The 17,236-nt window shown below is 40.7% G+C and overlaps 2 protein-coding genes across 3 annotated transcripts; both read left to right on the top strand.

Annotated features, from left to right (window-relative positions):
• The first annotated feature begins 171 nt into the window (after window positions 1–171).
• On the top strand, window positions 172–7,046 carry mis18bp1 (MIS18 binding protein 1). The gene is made up of 16 exons (XM_042389082.1): window positions 172–1,137; window positions 1,240–1,377; window positions 1,579–1,877; window positions 1,994–2,067; window positions 2,268–2,389; window positions 2,534–2,624; window positions 2,765–2,886; window positions 3,001–3,164; window positions 3,923–3,983; window positions 4,072–4,720; window positions 4,854–5,032; window positions 5,408–5,547; window positions 5,648–5,790; window positions 5,938–6,025; window positions 6,134–6,188; window positions 6,508–7,046. The coding sequence occupies exons 1-16, from the start codon at window positions 306–308 to the stop codon at window positions 6,597–6,599; spliced, it is 3,249 nt and encodes a 1,082-aa protein (XP_042245016.1). The 5' UTR covers window positions 172–305; the 3' UTR covers window positions 6,600–7,046.
• Window positions 7,047–8,413: 1,367 nt separating this feature from the next.
• tpp1 (tripeptidyl peptidase I) lies at window positions 8,414–15,139 on the top strand. 2 transcript variants are annotated; one of them, XM_042388223.1, is made up of 13 exons: window positions 8,414–8,505; window positions 8,857–8,934; window positions 9,530–9,669; window positions 9,998–10,148; window positions 10,551–10,672; window positions 10,775–10,959; window positions 11,084–11,282; window positions 11,663–11,851; window positions 12,588–12,660; window positions 12,843–12,963; window positions 13,045–13,206; window positions 13,745–13,870; window positions 14,337–15,139. In XM_042388223.1, exons 1-13 carry the CDS (start codon window positions 8,492–8,494, stop codon window positions 14,475–14,477), a joined length of 1,701 nt encoding a protein of 566 aa, XP_042244157.1. In that variant the 5' UTR covers window positions 8,414–8,491; the 3' UTR covers window positions 14,478–15,139. The 2 variants fall into 2 exon arrangements, with proteins under 2 accessions (XP_042244157.1, XP_042244158.1); XM_042388224.1 differs by having other exon boundaries at window positions 8,419–8,505; window positions 8,860–8,934.
• Window positions 15,140–17,236: the final 2,097 nt, after the last annotated feature.

Genomic DNA, 17,236 nt, shown 5'->3' with positions numbered 1-17,236 from the left:
ATTCATTATTATTAGATACTCATTTCACATTTTAATGAAGGTTATTTAGTAATTATAATACAATTCTTCATTATGTAATTCAAACATGGATGTAAAAGCTCTCATAATAACATCCATGAAGATTCAAACGGCTGCGCACTACTCCACCGGAAGTGACGCGTTTGTTTTCGAAGTACGTCACATAATTCCAGCCAAAGGCGGCAGTAATGAGACATTTGAAATTTGCGGGCTAGCTAGCGAGCTAGCTGCTAGCATGCGTCTCCGATAACATATTAATCTTTCTTTTTTTCTTTTCCCCGATAACTATGGCGTCGTTTCTTAATTTATCGCAACACGTAAACACTCGGTATGAATCTCCGGCCAAGGTGTTCGCCAAACTGAAATCTAAAGTGCAGCGAGAAGCGAAGGAGGGCATCTGTACAGGCAGGGATCCGCTGTTTAACGTTAGAGAGAAACATGGAGCAGACTTTAATTCGCCCAGGAGGAGAACAGAGAGCACCTGGATGCCCGATGAGCTCAAGGAGAATCAGAGGTTTGGTACTTATCGCAATGAAGCGGAGGCCTTGACACTCTCGCCCATAACCAGTCCTCAGAAAAGCATCGGTTATTCATATTTCAAGCCTGTTGTGGAATTGCCACCTGTGACTGACATGGGACATGCTCTGCAGTCAAGAAATCAACATTCACCAACAAAGAGAGCTTTCCTGGAGTCAACAGATGTGTTTCATCCTCTGGTCAATGGTTTCACTGGGACCAGCAGGACTCCAGTGAAGAAACTGCCAGTAGAAAAAGGCTGTGGAAACTGGATGTCTGAGGAGGAATGTGCTCCTCTGGAGAAAGTGATGTCTCCAGGCAAGATGTTTTCCCCCATGAGGAAGAGTTTAAGGAAGAGAAAATGGGGGCAACAAGAGATGAACAAAGTTAGCAGCAGCACAAAGGAGGTCTGCAATGAAGTCATAAGTCAGCAGAGGGCAAGGAAAAGCTCCACTGCTCTCAGTGAGGATGGCACTCACAACAACATCTGCGCGGAGGATTTGGGTACTGTCAGAGGATGTTCATTACTTGCTGAGCAATCAGAGATGAACCAAATCACCCATGAACCCACGTTTGCACAACCGAGATCCATCGCACAAACATGTGAGAGATTATTGCAGCTTTGAACTCAGTGAAACTCTTTCTTGTTTCATCTGTACTGGGAACAAATTGGCTTGATGTTTATGGCTTTGCTGTTTTGAATAGGGTGCAGAGACGCTTTGGATAGAATTCCTCCGATGTCTCCTGCCAAGATGTTTGCTTGGATGAAGGAGAGGGAGAACGAGCAAGAGCAGCAGGAAGTTCATAAAGTCAGCAGCAGCACAAGGGAACTCGTGGATGGGGGTGAGTGTATTATGAAGTGGAGTCCGACCCAGCAAAGACAAAACATGTACATGGGCCATAAAGTTTAGTTTAAGCTGTGTATGTACAGTCTTTGTTGCCCACAAAATCAAATTCTCTGTCTTGTTTTTTAAGTCAAGGCTCCCAAGTGTATTTTATTGTTTATATTTTTGGTTCTGGTTATACCTTACATTTTTCCCACAGGTAATTATCATCAGTCCGGAGACACGCCGCTCTCCACAGCTGACATTACAAGTGAGACGGAGGATGCTGCCTCCAGAGGTGTTTCAGAAAGTGTGAGTCCAGTCAACCGGTCCAGATTAGAGTCAGCTGACAGCCGGTCAGAAACAGAACCATCTGAAATCCCACCCCCTGCTGTGCCTTCACAACCTGTTTTGTTCGAAGATTCACTTGTACTCAATTCGCCACGGATCTCCATCCCGAAGAAAAACAAGGCTATGTTTAAGCACAACAAATGGTCCCAGCAGACAACATTCCCCACCGTGAGTAGAAGTTTGTTTAATGAAGAATACATCTTTAATAAACATTTAATTATTGTTTTCTCTTGGAGGATTTTGTCTGTCGTTCCTTACTGGGCTTGTGTTTTTGTCTCTGGCAGGAGAGTGTGATTCATCTTACAAAGTGGTTCTTGAGGAGTAATCGAAGGGGCCTGTTTATTGATGGACTCTGCAAGTAAGACATGATATGATTTTAATATTCAGCCCATTGTGAATGTTTCAAAAGTTTCTGTAAAGAACACAATGTAATCAAAGCTCATTATAGTTAATTTTCTAATTGCTTCTATAATACAGACATGTTTGGATTCCAGATTTTTCTTTGTTTGGTGTGATGTGAAAACTAGGATTTTTTTTTTTATTTCTTCTTCTACTCAGGGAGAGCAACGTACCATGGAACAGCAACATCATTGTGGAGAGAGTTTCTAACACTGTACTGAAGACTGTCTCCGGCAGGGTTTACATCTTGGTTGGCAAGATGCAGTGGGTTGCGGACTCTGGTAAGCTGGTTTGGCACTTATTCAGAATCTTTAAGGGTCTATAATTTCCATTTATGATATATGTAACATAGGCCAATATAACTGTAATGATTACATGGACTAATATGCTTTCTTGGTATTTAACTCTATCACCTTTTCTTGCAGAGTTTCCCAAGTGGTTTTTGAAGGAGTTCGCTAAAGGTTTCCCTCCGAACTGGAAGGAGCTTTATGAGAAGTTTCGGTCAGAGTCAAGAAAGTAAGACACATGACTGCTTTTGCTGAGAATGCTGAATATAATGCATAAAATGAAAAGACTGTTGCATGATAACCATATCTGCAAATAGGTAGGTCATTCAAACGATGATTTCTGAAGAGCTGGATTTTGTTTTGATGTAGCAACTCCAACAGGGAAACAGAAAGGAACCGTGAAGGGAGAAGCATTGTGGCTAAGACAACATCTAAGAGTTCTGCACGCAACTGTAGTGTGAAAAAGCACAAGCAAAAACCTTTCAAGACACGTAAGTGCAAGAAAAAAGCTCCAGAAGTAGATTAAAGCAGCAATAAATGCACTGCACAGGAGTATTCAAGGACAGCAGCTTTGTTTACTTGCATGTTCATTCTCTCTTCTGCAGCTGATTCCTGTCCTCCTGCCCCCTCCTCCTCTTCTACAAAAGTGTCTCGGAGTGGTCGGGTGATCAAGCCACCTCTGGAGTATTGGAAAGGAGGAAGAGTCATTCTGGATGCGCACATGAATGTTACCATCTACGAAGGTTACGATACCTCCATCTGCCAACCTGTAAGCACCCAACGTTTAGCTCATATGGGTTACTTAAAGGTGTACTATGCAGGATTTTCCTAAAAAAACAATGTATAGACTCATGCCAAAGTAATCCCTCTCAATCATCACTTATTCTGACCCACTAGAAGTGTGCGGCAGTGTATTTATATACACAGACCCAGCCCTCTACCTGTATTTTCTGTTTTTATTATTATTATTATTATTATTATTATTATTATTATTATTATTATTATTTTGCTGTGTTCGGGATGTTTCTGGGTTGCAACATTTGGGCAGTGGGTGTGTAGCCCCCAGCCAGTAACAGTGCACAGGGTGTGAGTGTATAAGAACGTAGTGACCAGGTGCCAGATCATAAGCACGCATCCAAAAGGAAGCTATGAAAATGGCAGACACAGCACTGATGTTCTGCTTGCTCAACAGTTGTTTGATAAATTGCTCGTACTGTCTCCCTCACTGCCGGATTTTGTTGCACTTAGGGCAGCGAGCAGCCATGGTCGACTCAAGTAAAGTCCGTTCCATTCTGTCCGCTGTGGACTCTATGCTCTGCAGCAGACTGCTGTCTGTTCTTTGTGTGCGTGTGCAGGTGTGTGGCTCAGCACCACCCTCGTGCAGACAGGCACACAGAGCAGAGGAGAGAGACATTGAGCCGCATTAATAAAGATCCTGAAGATGTTTTTGTCTTTGAGGGCTGCAGTTTTGCAGTTGATAGACCTGATTATAATGAATGTCATTATGAGTTATTTTATATCTTGCAGGAAGTCAATACAACGGTGTGTGCAAGTTCACAGAAACCTGCCCGAGTGCTCTGCAGTGAAGGTAAATATAAGCAGCATAAAGGTGCTATGGCTTTGATATTATGGGATTAGCTGTGATTTGCATGCTGACAAACTCTGTTTGTTTCTAGGCAGTAAACAATATGAGTCAACCAGTGACGGTGAGATGCCTGTACCACTGAGAAGAGTCAAACCTCCACTCCGCAAACGTCACAGAGCCAAGGTTAACCCTGAAGAGAAGCCCTCCAGTGCAGCTGAACCTCCTGTGGAGACACTGAGCCATTACATTAGCAGCCCTGAGGAATGGTCTGGCAATATAAGAAGGTCCAGCCGAAAAAAGCCTTCAACATGGAAGTCCAAAAAAGAGACGCACGACACCAACAGGCCTTCAGTGAGAGGCTCGAGGAAGAATCCGCCCTCAGAATCTCCCGCGTCTCATAATAAAGTATCACAGCGTCTTGAGACGTCGTCATCAAATGATGACTTTACTGACAAGAGAAAGAAGCGGGACAAAGGGGCGCAGAGGAAGAGGGGCGGGAAGGCTGTTAACAAGTCACAGCCAAACCGTATGTCTTTACGGAGTCAGTCCTCAGAGGAGAGTGAGAAGGAACTGAGGAAGACAACCAGGGTAACAAAACAGAAACAGAACAAAACATCACCACCCATAAAGCCTTTGCCTAAGTCGACACAATCTAGCAAGAAACACAAGGGACACAAAGTGATTCCACAAGAGCAAGATGAAGACGAGTGGACAGAAGCAGAACTTATAAAACTACAACAGTAAGTGTCATATTCCCGCAGGGTGAGAAAGTTGCTTTTAGGAGGAATAGAGTAATATATTTCTGTATCGTAACCTCATGGCTCAGTGCAGTAAATATCTATGTGTGCGTCTTTCTATGTTTGTGTTCTCCAGGGCCGTGTCCTGCTATCCCAAGCATATGGCAGGTTACTGGGCAAAGGTGGCAAGGATGGTGGGAACACGTTCTGCAGAGGAGTGCCACAACCAGCACACATCGCAGGGAAACTCCCAGACTCCTGCCAAGACAGCAAAGAAAACCAGAAAGGAGAATGTGGAAGCACCAAAAAAGTCAGGTAATGAAAAGTCATGCATGTAAATATAAAGATGGTGCACACAAGAATGCAGGAACACCTTACAATTTAGTACAATTCAATACAACATCATTATGAGCTAGTCTTAAAATGTACCTTAGAGTCACATCATCATCATTCTGATTAAACAATGTTTTCAAAGCGATTATTCTTGTGGGGGATATAATATTGTGTTGTATTATATTGTACCTTTTTAATGAGACCTACAGAATAATTGCATCTAGTAAGGTGTTAACTTGTTCTCTGACCCTACAACTAAAATGATAAAAGACTGAAATTATCAAAATGTTTATGGAAAAAAAATGGGCACAGTTAGCTGCTGAGATTTTGACAAGATGTGAATCTACATATGTCTAGCTCCAGATTGTCCCTTGATATCTGCCGGCGTGGGAACCTTTAAGAGAAAGCAGCAGGTGCGTCAGTTCTTGGAGGCCATGCCCAGAGACGATGTAGAGGACGTTTTCAGCTCGGCATACATGCAGAATAAACGGTTTGAGGTTTGTCTCTATCTAAGTTTTAGTATTTCTTTGCGAGGAGTCCCTGTTTTGTGATTTTGGCACTATAAAAGATGAGTGATGTGTCCGTCTTGATGGATAGATCCCCTCCATGTGTCTGAGTGAAGACCATGACATCGCATTGTCAGACCTGGAGCCCGTGACCCCCATGTCGACACGTCTCCTCGAAGCGAAGACTCCTCAGTGTCTACATATCACTCCTGGCATGATGGGTTCTCCAAGCAGGTGACTTTTGTATTCTAGCTTAACCAATTTTCAGATACTAACAGGAAGAGTTGTATTCAGTTTCCATCCAAATGTCAGCTTTCTTTGTATGTTTTGGAAGGAGCTTGTTAGGTGGCAAAACTGACTCATCTTGTTCTTGATTTCAAGGAACAATGGTGACAAGTATGTCTATCAACTCCAGAAGAGGATGAAAAAAAATCAGTTCAATGTCAACAAACAAGCTTTGTCTTCAAAGGTACCAGTTGCATATCTAAATTCAAATCAAAATTCTTGTGGTTTAAAAAAACAAACAAACCAAAACTTAATGTGTACAGATTACAATTGGCTTTTTTGTTTCTCACAGAGCTTCACACCCACGCCAACGATGAAACGAAAAATGAGAAGATGTGGAAACACAGGTAGGTTTCCTAAGAATTGCGCTGATCCTGAATTTACACCTACACACTACATCTCAAAATAACACTGTTAAAGTAAATGCCACAATGCCTGGTTTTTGTTGAAACTGTTTTATTGATGTTCCTTGAGGGTGTTTTTATTTACTGAATGATTATTACATTGTAAAGTGTCAGGTATGTCGCTCTATGTAGACGGAATTCTGACATGAATGTCTTTTGTTGGACAGATTTCAAAAGTTGTAATTAAAGCCTGTTACAGCAACACCTTCTTTGTAACATGTTGCTTCCATCTCAAACCATTTCTTTCATTTTTTCTCACTAGAAAACGATACCTTTGTTGTCTGGGAGATGTTCCCAGACCAAGAGCCTGAAAGTGGAGAGGAAGAGGACTTTTACTTCTCAGACAATGACTGATTGGAGTCAGAGCTGAAATGTCATGATTTTTAAAAAAAATCTTAAGTTGTTAACTTGAATTGAAATCAGTGGAAACGAGCAGAGATGTGACTTTTTCTCTTGTTTAACTAATCAAATGTGCACAATAAAAAGTTACAGTTGCTCTCCCCTGTCTTTCACATGTGAGTGTGAAATGTGGGGTGATTTATGTTTAATGTGTTAACTCAGGATCTCAAGTCAGTGTGACAAACACACACTGGCCCAACTGATTGGCTTGAGCTTTTTAAACAGAACATCAAAATGTGTAAAAAATTGTTTCAAAATAGTTTCTGTTATAAGACGTGTAAGATGCTGTTAAAGACTTATGCTGCTGTCTTCTAGTATGTCTCTATAAATACATTTTTTGTTCAAAGTCCTAGTCTTGAGTCTTTTGTAATGATCTTTTTAATAAACATTCTTTAATTCTTAGTTATGGTTTATTTCTATATATTATACATTTAGATTTTACAGTCATTTAAGGCAGAGCTTTCCAACCTTCTTGTCTTGTGACTCCTAAACAGTTAACTTATGACCCCTCATCACAGGCTACTGTCAAACTGTGGACATGAACTGTGAGAAGGATTTTTCTTTCCCAGATTGTTTAAAGTTTTCAGAGACTTGAAAAGGATAAAGTTTCCAGTATTTCTTGAGAGAAAAGCAAAAATTTGAGGAAAGTCAAATATTCAAAACAACCTTTTTTTTTTTCTTCTTTCTTTTCTTACCCATTTAACCATCATGTGAACCCTCAGATTTATGGGCCTAATGATATTGGAGATCCAGAACTGCATTTGCCTCAACCTTCCAACTCTACATTTTACTAATGGACATACTATGTCAACCGTCTGACATCACCCACAACTTGTTGCAGTAAGCTTAACAATATATTTAGAAGTGATAGTAATACAGGAAAAGTGTGTGTGATGTTTATGTGTCCTGTGTTAATACCTAAACATATCTCTGCTTTCACTAGTGATGATTTAGTAGAGACTTATTGTTATTTAGGCCCTTGCACTTCTAGACAACAGATATTCCATTGTCTTATAAGGTTATTATACCAGCATATAAGTGTAAGGAAATGATAACGCATCAATCAGATCTGAGTACCTGTCCTACAGGTGCCATGCCTGCATTTTTGGCCCTGCTCTGTGGTGCATCTGGAGGATACTCCTCCTCACCCACAGGTTGGACCAGGAACTCACCCATCTCTGGGAGAGAGATCTGAGAGAGTCACATTTATCCTTTATTGTGGGACGTCCCTACAGGTAGATTTGAAACTCAAACACATAACCATCACTGCATATGAGCTGGATCACACATTTTTCTCTATAATGTCTGGCTCTGACATTTAAAAATCCCCTGTAGACATGTTTGAAGACATAAAAATACTCTGCTTTGACTAATTAGTGTCTGACATTGTTTCTGTACACAAACCCTTAAAATGACACCTCCTCTCTCATTGAAAACACAGAACCAATGAATATGCAAATATTTTGAACTTAAAAAGTATAACTGCTGGACAGAAAAAGTTTCCACTTTCAGCAGATTAATGTGAAAACAGCCTTCTAGTATCAAACTCTGCACAGTGAAGCTCAAACATCCAACTGTAGGAACAAGAAGAAAAACACATTCTAGACTAAATGCTTTGGAAAAGAAAGAAAAAAAGTATATAAAAACTTTAAGGTGGTAAAATACATCAGAAATTGAGTCTTTTAGGCCTGTGTGAACGCATTATTGGGGGTTATACCATCCTTGAATAACAGAATTCGTTGTTTAGCTGATCACGTGAACGCATGTCACGTGACTCCTGCGTCTGTAACCGCCCGCCCAGCAGCAGACACAACAGCTGACTGGAGACCTCTGCAACAGCCGAGGACATGATGAACACCCTGTGAGTGTTTGTAAACGAGTCCAAAGTTATTATTTTTTTCTTCAGATAACGTTAATTTATTTTATCTCGAACGTAGCACAGCTCGTGTTTCATGTGTTTCACCTTTGTAACGACTTAGCTGCCTGCTAACATAGCAGGTGAAAGCTGCTGCTGTGACTTAGCAAACACTTCCATGTGTGTGTTTACACGCGTTTTATTTGACCTACTTAGCTAGTCAGTCACATTTAGACTTTGTTTTGTTGACCCTGAGATAATACACTGACGTAAGGGTCTGTTTTTAATATTTCTCGGCTACATTTGTTCGTACGAACCTCTGAAATGTCTTCTTTTATGTTTTGTTTCTCCTCCCAGCAGGCTGACCTTCTTCATCCCCTTGCTATCCAGCTCGTTGGTCTGGAGTGGATACCTGGAATATAATCAAGATGTCTTGTGAGAATAATTATTTTAAAAGCCATTTCCATTATCTCTGTGTCACTTAAATCGTAGTTAAAACCAATCTTGACTGCCAAATACTGCAGTGAAAACCTAAATCAGAGGTCTTGAATAAGATGTGTACATAGTTTATTTTGGAAACTGCCTGTTTTTGTATCTACAGTATTATCACTGCTCTAAGTATGTGAGGATTTAGTTCTGATTTGCACATAAAGTAGGGTTTAATAAGACCCAAAGGTTCAAATCTGCTGCGCAGTTAGTTGTGAAAAAGTAAACATTAGTGCAGATTTGATAAAGTTAAACATTTTTTGTGTCTAGGACCTGTAATGTCTTCCATCAAATGTGTGGCTGCTGTTTGTAAACTATATGGAAACCTTGTAAAGATCTCTGAACTGCAGGACAGAGTGAAAATCTTGACTAATACATTAACTTGGTCGGTCAAATTACTGTGAGGTTTCCAAAAGTTAATAAATACAGTTTAAATTCTACATGTTGGTTAGTAGCTGTATATTCAGTTTCTGTAGAGACAAATAATGTTTTCATAGTCTCTTTTAGTAAAAGGATAATAAAATGTTTTTGCTCTTTTCCTCAGGACACCAGAGGACTGGACTCATGTTGGTCGGGTCAAGCCAAAAGAGGAGCTGGAGCTGACCTTTGCCCTCAAGCAGCAGAACGTCGACCTGCTGGAGGAAACACTCAGACTTGTGTCAGACCCCGACTCAGCTCAATATGGTAGGACTGTGTCAGATTACTGCTGGTTGTCCTCAAGTGACCCAAAAAATCTGCATACACTTGCTTTGATAAGCTTTACAGCAGTGCTTGTAATGTATTCAAATGTATTTCTTTTTATGGCCTTTATAGTGAGCAGAATATCACAGGGGGTATAAAAATAACCGGCCTGGTCTGACCTGACAGTTTAAAAAAAACAGCTCTCATCTGATAAAACAGGAGCCTTTTCTTAACTTTGACCTCTTTCTCTCCTACAAACAGACCCTTCGTTACCTCACTGCTTCATATAATGTAGTTATGTAGTGACAGAAGCCTGTTTTGTCCCCTGCAGGTAAACACCTCCACCTGGAGGAAGTAGCCTCCCTCGTGCGTCCATCTGAACTGACCCAGAAGGTGGTGCGTCACTGGCTGCAGAGTCATGGCATTACAAACTGCCAGACTGTTATTACTCACGATTTTTTACAGTGCACCATGACTGCAAAGTAAGCATATCTTTTTAAAGCAAAATTTGTTCTGCTTACTCAACAGTAATTTTCACTTGCTCTTGAAGTAAAGTCAGACAAAAAGGTACTTTTCTGCTTCAGTGTGTAAATCATGCGAAGGCCACACGGCTCTTATCTTGTGAGCCACTTCCTCTTTTCTGTGGTTAAACTCAAACTAACTTTGAGGGTAAGGTTTTTGTAATTTTATAAATCTAGCTCAAGGTTATTAGATGTCAAAAAAAACTACACTGTTGGAGAGCATTTTTGGATTTGCATCAGTTTTGGATATAAGCTATGGGTTTCTCATATGCATAACTGGAATTTTGTGTTTGTTTTGCATAATGTGGGTATGCATTTTCTTGACATTTAGGCTGATTGTTTTTGTTTGGATTGTGTATTAAGGGTCGCAGAGACACTGCTTCCAGGTAGCAAATTCCATCGTTATGCCAGAGACAGCCATACTGTAGTGAGGTCTTCAGCTCCGTACTCTGTTCATGATGATATTCACCAGCATCTCGACTTTGGTAAGCACCTTTCCTTTAGCTGTCAACTGTTCATCTATCTTCTGCTGTATATTTGAACTAACTTGGGATGGGTTACTGTTCTTTTTTTCCCTGCTGCGACAGTTGGAGGGCTTCACCGCTTTCCTCCTAAAGGTCAGGACCCCAGCAAAGCCTCATCCGACAGGAAGCAAAAGCAGCCTGAGGCCGGGATACACCTGGGAGTGACTCCTGCCATCTTGAGGGCCCGCTATAACCTATCAGCAACTGATGTGGGAAAAGCTCAGAACAACAGCCAGGCTGTCGCTCAGGTGTGCCCCCTCTCACAGTATCAGTTCATGATGAAATGCTGCTATTATGTTTGTTAGCTCACACTAAAATCTCACTACAACTCAGTGTACTTTGTCACTTTAGCTGGCTGTTTGCTCTTTTTAGTTCTTGGAGCAGTACTACAGCCCTGCAGACTTGGCTGAGTTCATGATGATGTTTGGTCGGAGCTTCCAGCATCTGTCTCAGGTGGACCGGGTTGTAGGTACCCAGGGAGCAGGAAAGGCCGGTCTGGAGGCCAGTCTGGATGTGGAGTACATCATGAGCACAGGGGCTAACGTCTCCACGTGGGTCTTCACTAATCCAGGTCTGTAGCAGAAAGTGAGGCTTAAGTTGTGTTTGTGTGTTTACATGTATAATGTCTCAACCCTTTCTATAAAATTAAAAATAGGAGAAAAGAATTTTTTGTATTTGTCATTTGCATACAACATACAAGCATTAGATTAAAATGTTTACCTGCTGATCTTCTTGACAGCTGCATTAAACAGTTTCTGTGTTCTATTATTTTAATCATATTGAAAGATTAATAGAAAGAAGCCAAAAGGTTTATACAAAAGTAAAATAGCATGATGTTAAAAGTAAAGATATCAGTGAGAGGAGTTATCAACGATATTATTATGTGACTCACTGTCACATTCTGAAACAACATAGACACGCGCCCATTCACACTTCCTCATTGTTTTCCAGGTCGTCATGAGTCCCAGGAGCCTTTCCTCCAGTGGATGGTTCTGCTCAGCAACATGTCTGACCTGCCCTGGGTTCACACCATCAGCTACGGGGACGATGAGGACAGTCTGTCTACTGCCTACATGATGCGCATCAACACAGAGTTCATGAAGGCTGGCGTCAGGGGCATCTCTTTGCTCTTTGCTTCTGGTCAGTAATAGGAAGAAGTATGCAAAATTCATCGAGATAATGTATACTTATAGAACACAAAGACATTCAAGAACATTCACAAAAAACACCTAATTCATATCGTATCAGCAAAATATGAATGTCAGAGAGCGAACACAGAATAAAGCCTTGATTGTCTACAGGAAAGCGTCAGCCTATTATCTTCAGATTATGATTTAGTTCCTAAAACTGAGGCGACTGAAACTCTGCGGTAGTTTTACCACTCCTATTAGTTAAGGTCTGTGACCTTTCACATTTGTCTGTTTTAGTTTTTAATGCATCTAGTCCAGTCAGTTAAAAACTAATCCCTATTTTTTTAGTGGTGCAGAACTCAAAAAACTGTACTTATAATTATAATAAATGGGGAACAGTAAACTATAATTTTGTAACATCCTGTGAGCCAGTGATGAAAACGAGACCCGCCTTGGTCTCTTTGGTAACATGTCAACTGACTTTGGCTTTGCTCCATTCTCATTGTTAGATTATTATCTCACTTGAAACATGAATACACCACTATTGTTTCAAATAAAACACCCATGATGGTATGGTGGCTCTGGAAAAAAGTGTTCATATGTGACCTTTTTTTCCGTGACTTACAACAACACATTAGAGGCTGACAGTAAAATATGCTGCATGTTACATAATTTTCAATCTCTCTGATCATGTTTAATATGTGTTACATCTTTATTTTTTATCTCTGATCTTGTTTCATGTTCAGGTGACAGTGGTGCTGGCTGTAAGCATTTGGGTAAAGGGCAAAACTCTTTCAGGCCCAGTTTTCCTGCCTCAAGGTAAAACTTGAACTTGTCTTTCTTCACTGCTACTAGACCTCTGAATGCATTTGTCTCATGCATTATATTAGTGATAGGGGAATTAAACTGAATTCAAATGAATCAAAAACAAACTCCTTCATTTGCTAGTCTCAAAAAAGCACTAGAAGTCTAACGCCCTATGTCCTGCTCCTTGTTCTCAGCCCCTATGTGACTACAGTAGGAGGAACCTCATTCAAGAATCCGTTTAAAGTGACGTATGAAATTACAGATTACATCAGTGGAGGAGGCTTCAGCAACGTCTTCAAGATGCCAGACTATCAGGTAATCACATCAGGTCATTAATGTGCTTCTTGATGCTTAATTACTCAATGTAATTTAAGCAGAGTAATTGTTTTCCCACAGGTCAGTGCAGTGGACAGCTATCTGAAGACGGTAGCAACATCCCTCCCACCTCAGGTGTACTTCAATATCAGCGGCAGGGCCTATCCAGACATGGCTGCCCTGTCTGATAATTACTGGGTGGTCATCAACAGAGTACCTGTCCCCTGGGTTTCAGGGACTTCGGTAAAATATTTCACACTTGATTTATAGTTTTTAGTGAATAGAGAATTGATGGTTTGACACAATGGAATACAAATACAGGAGGACACATCTGTAACAAAGTACTTTTTATATGTAAAAACTACTGGTCAACTTTACGAAATCAACGTAAGATGAGCACAAAATGTCATGCAAAGTATCATATCAAAAATATGTTCATAAGTCAATTGTTCAATCATGTTGGTCAATCATTCAAAATATAATATTTTTGCTAGTCTATAGTCCTCAGGCAAGTTGTTACGGGATCTCAGAGCCCTGATGGAAAAGCCCTAGTTGTCTCTATTTTTCTCAACCTAGTTTTTAGGACAGTCAGTATGGCTCTGCTGGAGCAGGAGCTTAATGTAATAGGCTACACAAAGTTGTACATTTACAGGTAGAATACAGATGTCAACAGATATAGAACCATCAGCATTTCTGAGAGAATATATAGTTTTATTAAGCAATATTTTTTCTGAATGCTCACTTCATTGTGCAACATTACATTTCTTGATCTCCCCTCCAGGCGTCAACCCCGGTGGTTGGCGGCATGCTGTCTCTCATTAATGATCAGCGGCTGCTTAAGGGCCTGCCCGCCCTGGGCTTCCTCAACCCTCGTCTCTACAAGCTCAAGGGACAGGCTCTATTCGATGTAAGTCAATATTCTAGTATTTGCTCTTCGCTGGAGGAATGTTTTCCTTGTTTTAAGATTTGTTTGATGTAGTGATCCGGTAGTGTTTCCAAAATCTTTTGGGAGTTATGTTCTTACTTTGGGGAGATTTAATTCTCTTCACTGATATTATTTACTTATGTGTAAGTGTAGAGTTTATATACAAGCGACAATTTCATGACCCAAGCCCAAGGAGTCAAATAGTTATCATTCTTGCATAGAAATTTGATTCTTTCTTTAGGCATCCGATACAAAAAAAACATGCAGTATTGTGCAACATTCTTCATGAAAGCCACAAGACAAACAGTCTGGTTTTCAGTTACTTAACCACGATGATAGATGGAAGTAGTAAGCTTGTACATTCAGTAAGGCATTTTTTGAAGAGGCAAGAAGAAAAGCTTCTGCAGTACATTTTGTAGGCATGAAGTCTATGCATTCCTGTCTCCAGGTGACTGAAGGTTGTCACGAGGGCTGCCTGGACGAGCAAGTTCAGGGAGAGGGTTTCTGTGCTGCACCATTGTGGGATCCGGTGACCGGCTGGGGAACACCAAACTACCCTGAACTGCTGGCTGTGCTTCTGGCTGATTGACGGTCCCCAATTCCTGAAAGTTAAACAGTCAGGGCAGCTTCTACCCTGAGAGCAGGTATTAGACACATCCTGACCAGGCGCCGGATGCCGAAGGCAGGATGCTGACATGGAGGGAAAATGATGCCTACACTCTAAATTTATGCCTTTTTGTTTTATTCAGATGTTCGTTTGAGATTGAAACATTGCATTATTAACAGTCTGCAGGAATCTGTCATCATCTATTCTGTCCATTTAAGGATAAATTCTCTATCATACCAATTTTTTCCTCCAAAAGGCTTAAAACTTGTTCAAATATTTTTAGATCAGGGTTAGTGGTGGGATTTTTATTGCTTCACTGCAGTTGCCTATTTCTGCTGTTCACTGAATTTTATCTGACCCAGATTTTTCTGTGAATCTCTTACACATGAACTTGCAGGCAGATGGCTGTTAACAGTAATCTTGTGCTCTCAAATCATGCTGCTAACTATATAGCAATGAGAAGCTTGGATAAACTGGTTGCTATGCATACAACTTAAAATAATGCTGAAATACACACACCAATCACCTTAGATGTACACAAAGGTCTATTTGGATGTTTTATATACTGAACAAAAATATAAACGCAACGCTTTTGTTTTGGCTCTCATTTTTCATGAGTTGAAATAAAAGATCTAAGACTTTTTCTATGCACACAAATTTATTTAAGTCCGTGTTAGTGAGCACACCTTTGCCAATATAATCCATCCATCTCACAGGTGCGGCATGTCAAGACTCTGATTAAACAGTATCATTATATCACAGGCGTGCCTTTGGCTAGGCACAATAAAAGGCCACCCTAATAAAATGTGCAGTTTATCAACACAGCGCCACGGATGTTGCAAGTTTTGAGGGAGTGTGCAATTGGCATGCTGACTGCAGGAATGTGAACCAGAGCTGTTGCCTGTGAATTGAATGTTCATTTCGCTACCATAAGCAGTCTCCAGTATTGTTTCCAAGAACTCAGCAGTTCATCCAATAGGCCTCACAACCGCGGACCACGTGTAACCACGCCGGCCCAGGACCTCCACATCCGGCTTCATCACCTGCAAGATCGTCTGAGACCAGCAACCTGACAGCTGATTCAACAGTTGGTTTGCAAAGCCAAAGAATTTCTGCACAAACTGTCAGAAAGTGTTTCAGGGAAGTTCATCTGCGGGCTCGTTGTCCTCACCAGGGTCTTCACCTGACTGCAGTTTGTCGTCATAACTGACTTGAGTGGGCAAATGCTCACCTTCAATGATGTCTGGCACTTTGGAGAAGTGTTCTCTTCATGGATGAATCCTGGTGTTCGCTGTACCGGGCAGATGGCGTGTATGGCGACATATGGGCAAGTGGTTTGCTGATGTCAACGTTGTGAACAGAGTGCCCCATGGAGGCGGTGGGGTTATGGTTAGAGCAGGCATAAACTACACATGGGTGCATTTTATTGATGGCAATTTGAACACACAGAGATACCATGATGAGACCCTGAGGCCCATTGTCATGCCATTCATCCCCCGCCATCACCTCGTGTTGCAGCATGATGCGCACGGCCCCGTGTTGCAAGGATCTGTACACAATTCTTAGAAGCTGAAAACGTCCCAGTTCTTGCGTGGCCTGCATACTCACCAGACATGTCACGCATTGAGCTTGTTTGCTGTAGATCGGCGTGTACGACAGCTTGTTCCCATTCCTGCCAGTATCCAGTAAATTTGCACAGTCATTGAAGAGGAGTTGACCAACATTTTTCAGGGCCACAATCAACAACTTGATCAACTCTATGCAAAGGCGATGTGAACTTTTATTATGACCAACCCAAGGCACACTTGTGCGATAATCATGCATGAGTGCACTTCTTCAATCATATCTTGATCTGCCACACCTGTCAGGTGGATGGATTATCTTGGCAAAGGAGTGCTCGCTAACACGGAATTAAACAAATTTATGGAAAAAAAAAACATTGAGGGTAATAATTCTTTTGTGTGCATTGACTAAAGAGATTTTATTTCAACTCATGAAAAATGGGAGCAAAAACAAAAGTGCTGCATTTCTAGTTTTTTTCAGTATATTAAGACATTGCTACGTTAGATGTCAGTCAAAAATCTGCATACCGGATGCAACAATCTCCTCAGATGAAGGAAATTTAGCATTTAGCATGTCTATGGACATGTTTGGTTTGTTGTAAGATTTTGACATTATTCTGTTACGAAAGTCATTTCATTTAAAGACAAACATCTTCGCTTGCAACTCATTATTTGTAATAAAGCTAGAACATACTTTGTGGTTTAAGGTGGACAGGACCTGTAAAACTTGATTTTGAAATTGGTTTGTTGCCGTTTGCTCTGTGGCTGTAAACCAACCAAATGCACTGTAGTAAAAAAAATATGTGGGTTAAAAGTGATTCAGCAATTTTACCCACCAGCTTATTGTGTTTGCACTCATTTTTATCTTTTGACCGTGTAAATCCTCAAATCAGTTACATTTAATGTGAGAGACTGCCTGTATTGTGTTGTTTGAGAAAATGTAATAAAGATGGATTTTTACTTTGAGATGTCACATGATTGTTCGAGATTATCCGGAGTTGAGAGGATGTGAAGCTGCAGTTTTCAGAAATAAGCCAAATGCTAAAGAGGTGAAGTGTTGTGATAAAGAAATATATTAGATTGAACAGCTGCTGTGTTGAAATAAGACTTAAATTATACTGTTACTAACAAAGATTAGCAAAAACTAACAGTTTAGATTGCATTCATGTTATTTAAAGT

The sequence above is a fragment of the Thunnus maccoyii genome, chromosome 16 (genome assembly GCF_910596095.1).
Source record: "Thunnus maccoyii chromosome 16, fThuMac1.1, whole genome shotgun sequence".
Classification (NCBI taxonomy): Eukaryota; Metazoa; Chordata; class Actinopteri; order Scombriformes; family Scombridae; genus Thunnus; species Thunnus maccoyii.
The sequence above is the reverse complement of the archived record's forward strand: the minus strand, read 5'-3'. Positions and strand labels throughout refer to the sequence as shown.

Bases quoted from the DNA above. Each gene is read 5' to 3' on its own strand.
- mis18bp1 (XM_042389082.1), top strand. From the start codon at position 306: ATGGCGTCGTTTCTTAATTTATCGCAACACGTAAACACTCGGTATGAA. The intron at 2,068-2,267 runs GTAAGACATGAT...TCTTCTACTCAG, and splicing joins TTTATTGATGGACTCTGCAA to GGAGAGCAACGTACCATGGA. The intron at 6,189-6,507 runs GTAGGTTTCCTA...TTTTCTCACTAG, and splicing joins GAGAAGATGTGGAAACACAG to AAAACGATACCTTTGTTGTC.
- tpp1 (XM_042388223.1), top strand. The intron at 10,673-10,774 runs GTAAGCACCTTT...CTGCTGCGACAG, and splicing joins TCACCAGCATCTCGACTTTG to TTGGAGGGCTTCACCGCTTT. The intron at 13,871-14,336 runs GTAAGTCAATAT...TCCTGTCTCCAG, and splicing joins AGGGACAGGCTCTATTCGAT to GTGACTGAAGGTTGTCACGA.